Source organism: Nesoenas mayeri (genome assembly GCF_963082525.1).
Source record: "Nesoenas mayeri genome assembly, chromosome: Z".
Taxonomy (NCBI): domain Eukaryota; kingdom Metazoa; phylum Chordata; class Aves; order Columbiformes; family Columbidae; genus Nesoenas; species Nesoenas mayeri.
In genome coordinates this window covers 43,274,006-43,281,919 of record NC_137542.1, presented here as the reverse complement: position 1 = coordinate 43,281,919, position 7,914 = coordinate 43,274,006, and the positions used below count along the sequence as shown (strand labels likewise).

The window sequence follows — 7,914 nt, the reverse complement described above, 5'->3', positions numbered from 1 at the left end:
GATGGTCAAGTTCTTCCCAGACAGATAATGCAAAGTGAGAGACCACGCATTGCTCTAGTTTCTCGCTTTTAACATGGCAGGGGCTGGAGACTTCTCCTCTATTGCAGCCCCAGTGTCCTGCTGGGTGTGGGATAGGTCTTTCCACAGGTAGTTAACCTGGCCTTTGGCTGCATTCAAAGTTTGCTCAGTAGCTCTGAGGCAATGAGCTAAGAGATTTAAGCAGGGTAACTCTCCCTTCATGTTTCTGTGTTTCTGATCTTCTCTAATCCAAGTAGAATCTGAGGTCTGCCGGCAGGGCAAGGTCTCAAAACAATGAGCTAAGGCACCCACTACATTGTCAGGGCTGGTCACGATGCAGAGTACGGTACCATATCCCACTTTTGTCAGCAGAGGCAGCCGTGCCAAGTTAGAGGTTTGAGATATGGTAACAGACACCAGATCAACAGCTTCAGGGAAAACGCATTTATCTCTAAATTTAAACAGCGCAGGAAAAATTACAGATCAATAGCATAATTATCTGCATCATAACAACAGCAAGGCAAGTAATTTATCAAGACTGTGCTAGACCAAGCATCTGACAATGGCTGTCAGGCAGGCAGCAGGGCGTGAAAAGTGACCTGGCCCAGGCAACGACCTTGGGGAATGCACGTGCCCTGGCTGGACTGTCCTTTTTACCACAGAGCCGCAGAAGCTTGTTAACAAACATCACAAACCACCTCTGCGACCTCTCTGTGCCAGCTTGTCCCTGGTGTCCGCAAGGCCCAGGAATCCTGTACCAGGCAGACGGCCCCACATTCCTGTGTGAATATGGGTCTGAAAATCTTGCGTGAGGCAATCCAGGCCTCACAGCTCCATTGTATGCACTGTCTCCAGACACGCCATAGCAGGCAATACCAGCCATGCAAGGACCCAGTTAGTCTTGCAAAGCCAAACCCGACTGTCTAGGTATGGAAGTCACTACAGAGAATGCAAGAGTGAACACAGAGGGTATTCTGAAACATGTGAATACTCTCAGCTGACACACAAAGAACTAAGTAGGGGCTCAGAAAAAGCTCTCAGTTTAATCTAAGAATGTCCACAAACACAGTGCTGCCAGTGAGCAGACTGAATTTATATAAGCTTTATAGTACAGTAAGTCAATGACTAAGGAGAAGACAAAAAAAACCCAACACAGTAGTACTGAAGAGAAGCTGCTAAATTAATTTATACTGTGATTAACTTACAAAAGACGTATCATCATTAACCAACTGACATGAGATAAATGCTTTCTGATCACCTGCAAAACTAGGGGATATTTTTCAAGTTTTAGATCCTTCTGCACGACAAGAGGCAGACAGAAGAATAAGTAATAAATAGTTCAGAAGCAGAGTGCTTAGTTTATATTTAACTAATAATTAATAGAAGTAAAAAACTAAACAATTATAACATCAATTATTCCTTAGTATAGATGTATCGTGTATCAAAATCTTCAAAAATTGTAATGCTTATGTAATAATGTGAATACAAGCAACACAAGAGCATCCAGTCTTTGGAGCACTTATGCAGGATGATCCCCAGAGCTCCCCAGTGCTGTCAGTTAAAGGATGAAGCTTAATAGTTTGTTTTACTCCACTGTTGAGTTTATTTTTTTCATTTCAACGTAAACAGTGTATTTAAACTGCTGTGCTCTTTCAAACCAACAAACAACTTGTATGTGGTCCATTGTTTCAAACTCATTTAAAAACATGGCTAAGTTCAACATTATCAACTACATACTATTGTAAAAAACTAATTCAGTCAAACACGGGCTGGTGAACAATGTTATGACATTTGCTTAGAACAGGAAATACTTAAATCAACATTATTCCCTCTTATTTTTCCACTGCTAGCTGCACAGCATCATTAACAACTTCAGGAGCTTGTTGCACCACCGTCTTCCTCATCTTTAAACTGTAGGCACAATGCTGGTTCTAGTGGTTATAGCTGATGTTTCAAGAACCACAGCTAAAAGAAAAAAAATAAATCAACAGGAAGAGAATATTTAGTAACAAGTCTACCTCTTCTTCCACAAGTTATATAGGAAAGACAGTACTGTAATGACACATTGCATATAGATAGCTCTTCCTCCATAATAAAAACAGCAAGTAATGCATACATGAAATAACTACCTCCATCACATTACTTGACATGCTCAATCAGTCGAGTTTTTTCCTGCCAAAGGAATACGATCCCAAAGCTGTAGCAACTGCTCTCCAACTTGTGGTTCCAGCTCCTGAAAGTGAGCAGGAAATTAGAGAAATTATTTGCACTGCTACTATTGAACATACAGAAACAATTTATAACAGAATTGTTAGATGAAGTTACTGGTGACTACTTTCAGTGTTTCTGAAGGAGCTCATTCCTTTTGCTATTGAGACATACATTAGAACTCCCCGCACATGAAGATTTTTTCACTAGGGCTCAAGAGGAGATAAAAATCTTTCATAAGCAACCCTGGCCCACAGGCTGTCTGGGGTTTATTAATTCACAACAAGGTGTCAGTTCCTGAAAAGAGAATTCTGAGTGAACACACCACCACTATACAAAAGAACATATGTGCCATACTTTGTACTTTTCATACGTCACTTATTAACTAAAAATCATTGTTTTCTGCATCTTCTAAGTTTAACTCAGTCAAGTGCTACATCATGCGTTACGTTCCTTTCTCATTCTTATAGTATGTTCCTTTCCTCATTCTTACAACTGGAGAGGTTTTGGGGAAGTACTAAGAAGATGACACAAAAAGTTTAGCTCTAAAATCTCATATCAGGGAGCTATTTTGGGAGGGAGATTGCAGAAACTGCCATAGAGAACTCTTGTGCATTTCTTTTCCAGCTTTTGTAGCTGCATTTGGCTATAACAGATTGAAGAACTGTCCTAAGCTTTACTCTACCTCAAATCTCAGGATTCTCTTCAGTCTTTACAGGAAACTCAAAGCTATAATTTTGAAGAGTCATTCGGGTGCAATGGACTCTCTTGGGGAGCAAGTATGAATGACAAAAGTAACAAGTCTCCAGAATGAAAACTACAAATTCCAAAAAGGTTTATTTTTGGAAGCACCCAGCATTACATCTTTTTTTCTTCTTCTTCTTCTTCTTTTTAAACACATACTAAGCAAGAAACTGCTTTGATTTTATCAAAGCGCCTCTGTTACTTCAACAGTAATGCATTAGCAGAATGTAAAATGTGGCTCAATGACCTGTGATTCAGATTAACAGACATATGAGGACAGTTGAGATAGATGTCAAGGATAAACAAGCTAATAAACAATACACGGTTCTACCAAGTAAAAAAGACTTTAGAAGAGAGAATAACATTACCTGGCTATCTCTGCTTATTTGTACTTTCTTATTGTCATTCCAAGGGTTGAGCAAATGGTGTGCAAATTGAAAAGGAATGCTTTCTTTTCGGATCCATTCCACCTTGAATACACCTCCAAAAACAGCACATCCCCAATCCTGACTTTTCTCGGACCCTATCTCTGAAGCCATTCTAGCAAAACCCTGGAGCAAAAATTGAAATATGAAAGGAAAGACTGAGTGCATCTGCTTAGGTTGGAATTCAATAAATGACCAGACTTCATATGCAACTTTCAAATTAGTTTCAAAATTATTCACACACTCTCCCCCATGAAGCTGGATCTTTAAAAATGTTTACATCTAGAAAGTTAAAAGTAGTATCATTTGTTTTTCCACTTCAAGTACATCTTCTAGAGTTTAAACACAAAGAACGTCTCTCAATCCCTCACAAAGGGACAAAAGAGGTTTTTAAGCTTTGTAACAGAGGTTCAAAAGGTGGTGTAAAAACATCTGAAGCATAAACAATCAAGATCAATGTTCCACTACATAATAATCCATTAGCTATTCCTTGTTAGTTGTAGATATTTTTTGCAGAAATCCATTCCTTCCTTCCCATGTTCGCCCCATGTTAACAAACTTTCACACAAAATCAAGAGACTGTAGCTGTTCTTCAAAGAAAGAAGTCTAAGTTGCTTTTGTTTCCTTCTTCAATGAAGCAGGAAGAAGTTCCAAGACAACAAGTATTCAGAAAGAAAATGAAAGAAACCCCAAATCCAAGATTACTTCTGACTAATGTAAAGACACTCCTACTTGCTCACACACCAAACAAAACCAAACCAGACATCACACATCCAATTTATCAACTATCCAGCCAAATTTATGCCAGATGTGACTTAAAAGTTCAAGAGATGCTGGGCACTACTTAAGTTACCAGCATGCACTACTCTAGTAGGACAAGCAGTCCTAGACAGCTCAAGACACACTTAATGGATTTTGATAAATTTCAAGAGAGGAAAAATAGAAGTAGAAAGAGACACTTGGTACAAGAGAATATTAACAGGAATGTAAATCTCACATTCCTATGAATGCTTGGTGCACTGTTAAAACTGGAAGGACAAGGCAACATGAACCACCTACATTCCTGACTTCAGCATGGCCTTCCCCTCGTGGCTTTCTCCTCAAAGAGCACCAACACAACAGCCCATTTTCATGGCATGCTGAAAATTACTTTCCAGTATTACATCTGCCTTTGCCAAATCACTATATGTATATGTCACTGTAATCCTTCAGTGGTATCACCAAGACTATTTGGGCTAGTTAATTAGATTTTAAGTTAGCTGACTTCTATGATTAGTTTATATAAAAAGAGGTAAGTGGAACTTTCTTTACTGGGAACAACCAAGTTTAGCTCTCTCTACAACACAGCTAACCCACAACTTTGCACTATCAGGTCAAGTCTTTAACTTCAAATTGCCTACCAATTTGTCAACAAATTTGTGACAAATGCCTTGCTAAACTTGAAGTCAAGACACAGCTCTGGAAGAATCGTGGCCATGACCTTCCACCTTCCTGACTTCTAGAAACTACAGTTCAGGCAAAACAGATTTTATTAAAATTTGTAATAAAATTATCTGTGAGTTTCCCAGCTTCAGAAAGCCATGACTAGATTATAACTGCTTGTTCGCTTACAATATTTATTTTGGCATGCAGAGAAGAGAGTAGCAATCCACTGCTTTGTTTGGATTGGTTTGTTTGCTTTGTTGTTGTTTTGAATAATCAATGTAGGGTAAAAACATCATTCTGACTCAAGATGTCTCGAGGCAATTCAATCTTAGCCTTTGAATGACAAACTCAGTTAGCTAAAAGAATGATTTCAGAGAAGAACAAAATACACTTTTCCTCAGCAATCAGAGACACATTTGCTTGTTACTCTACTGATTAGAATGTCAGAAGTCACAAGCAAAAACCTCCATCCTACACAGTCATTTGCTGCACCCTCCTAAACAATCAACCAAAGCTAATATTTAGTATTAGCTACGGACTCACCTGAAAGTGTCCAGACCCTTGAACAGAAAATATCAAGTAAACCATGTTGCTCTCCCAAAAGGCTCTATTTAGCTTTCGTTCATTACTTGGCGTTGTAGACCATATACCCTTCTGCTGAGAAATATCAATATTTTGCAAGTTGCTGCTTTTCATTATGAAGTACCGAACTGGCGTATTTGGTCTTGGTGAAGGAGATTTGGAACCCTTGAAAAATTAAATGAAATTAAGCTACAATAAAATAAGCCAGGCTTTAGTTCTAAAGTTTTACACATATGAAGACAGAAATCCCTTGACTGTGCTCCTTACCTTCCTCCCCCAGATTCTACAAGAAACACAGAATCTAGCAGCAGGTTCCGTCTGAATTGGTTTTAAAATGTATTGCACATCTATTTTATATTTTTAAGCACTTTTCAAAATCATAATTAATTCATGAGAGGAAGCAAAGAAGTATAGCAGAACTGGCCTAAGTAGTCTGGTGATTAATCACAATTCTTTAAGTCTGACACACCTTCAGGAAACACAAAATTAATCACCCTGTACTATAGCCTCAAGCACACTACTCACATTTCCACCTTGAGGCAACATCAGCTTTCTCCCTTTGACACTGGTGGAATTTAAAAACTGAAAGGCTTAAGAGGAATTACTAAATCCTGCAATGAGTCCATGCCTAGAGGAACAATGGGTTGTTTTCCTCTCAGTGATCTGTTTCATATTACTGTGGTTTACTATTCAAGTACAGAGGCAGAATTATGCCAATAACCTCACTAAAAATGTGTGCTGTGTTAAAATAACTGCCAGAAAAAAGCAAGCAGTCATAACAACGCAGACAGCACAAAACTTAATCACAATCACTAACAATGTATGGTATTACAGAAAAAGAGGGAGAATCAAAAACACAGAAGTGCATGAACTGTGTATTAATTTAGAAAAAAACCCAATACACCTTCACTACTTATTCTATCAAGTTAAAAAAAAAACCTGATTTTTTTACTTCAGATGCCCTTACCTCAGTAGCCTGCAAAGAAAAATAGTTTTAATGTATTAAACTAGCACAACAAGGATACTTAGTCTAGATTTTAAGTTTCAGAAAAAAAAAAAGTATTATGCAGCTCTTAAAAATGAAAATTTAAGTTATGTTCTTAATTTATCAATATAATACCTGGTAATTCTTGAAAGATATCATCAAATTTACTTCTGAAATTCTACTCATTTCGAAGAGTGGGGTAATTTGTTTAAGATAAGTTTACCTTTCCAGATATTGGAGAAGAAGGACTAGCGCAGGGGCTAGGATAGCTACTGCTGTCCGTAGACTTCACTGATGATTGATCTGACCTGTCATCTGAAGTTCGTTTGGAGTGCAAATTTTTTTTTTCTTTATGCTTCTTTGGCTGGTGAAGCGCAGCAGGTGTCGATTTCATTACAACTCTAAAAGTAAAGGTAGATACAAGATGTACCAGGATTTTCATAAGTGCACACAGGACAACTTATCTACATATCAGCCTATTGCCTGACTACATATATTACAGTTATTCCATAATACATTAAACACTAACTAAAAAAATACTGATCATGCATTGGTTTTGAATGATAGGTTTAAACTTCTTCTGCTACTTCTTCCCAGAGATGACAATTCATATTCCTGACTGCTCCCACAAACAGCAGGCACACATATGAAATACTCAAATACTCAATGACACCACAACTTCAACGCAGCATAGGACAATATTGGTTCTTTCAACTGGGTTTCTACAATTTCTTCTTTTTTATTACTAGCAGAAATTCAAGCCATGCTTCTACAGCTAAATAAATTACAACTTACAGTCTCTAGAAGATCTCAAAAGCTTACTTTTCAGCATGCGAGGAGTCATCAGAGAATTCAGTTTCTGCTGAGCTTTTTCTATTGTTGGCTGACCCCCAGGTAGATGCTAAAGGAAGTTCTTCAGAAGTCATAGGTCTTGGTCTCTGACCAATTCCTGAAGGCTGCTGCAAACCTGCAGACTGTTCTTCAGTACTTAAAACAGCTGTAATTGCTCTTATAGTTGTTTCATCAGCTTGAGACCACGGTTTAGAAGGAGCTCGCATATGACGCAGAAATAAGCTATGCCACTTTTGTCTGAGTTGCAACAGCAAACCAGCAGCCTGTAATGAATTTCAATTCTGTTAATGGCTAATAAAGATTAGATCAGGCAGGTAAGAGTACTATACATCTTTCCTATCAGGCAGCATCTGGCATTCTAAAATGAACAGGGTCCAAGCTGAAAGGTAAGACTAAAGTACTGGGGGAGAGGGAGAAAACCCCACATGTACACTAAGCTGTTATCTTTTCTTTCCTCGGGTGCAAGATCATTTTTAGAACATTCTACTTCATTTAGCTCTGCACCAAAATTAAAATCATACTGTAAATCCACTGGATTTTTTTCACTTTAAAATTTTATCAGTTAAAAAAAGAATCTGTTCATGCTTTATGCCCTTCCTCTCAATTCAGTCTCTATTCATGCACTCTTGCTTCCTACCTGACAGAAAAGAGCTCAAACTGACATATTTTTCTTAT

At 38.1% G+C, this 7,914-nt stretch overlaps 1 protein-coding gene across 1 annotated transcript in view; it reads right to left on the bottom strand.

Moving 5' to 3' along the window:
- Window positions 1-1,466: 1,466 nt before the first annotated feature.
- YTHDC2 (YTH N6-methyladenosine RNA binding protein C2) overlaps window positions 1,467-7,914 on the bottom strand; it is a gene marked incomplete at its 5' end in the record, with an annotated part of 32,019 nt that continues 25,571 nt past the window's right edge. Inside the window, 6 exons of the mRNA XM_080362369.1 lie at window positions 1,467-1,983; window positions 2,148-2,251; window positions 3,339-3,521; window positions 5,364-5,567; window positions 6,611-6,788; window positions 7,210-7,502. Coding sequence (XP_080218495.1) covers window positions 2,171-2,251; window positions 3,339-3,521; window positions 5,364-5,567; window positions 6,611-6,788; window positions 7,210-7,502 — 939 coding nt within the window. The 3' untranslated portion in view covers window positions 1,467-1,983; window positions 2,148-2,170. The remainder of the gene's footprint in view (window positions 1,984-2,147; window positions 2,252-3,338; window positions 3,522-5,363; window positions 5,568-6,610; window positions 6,789-7,209; window positions 7,503-7,914) is intronic.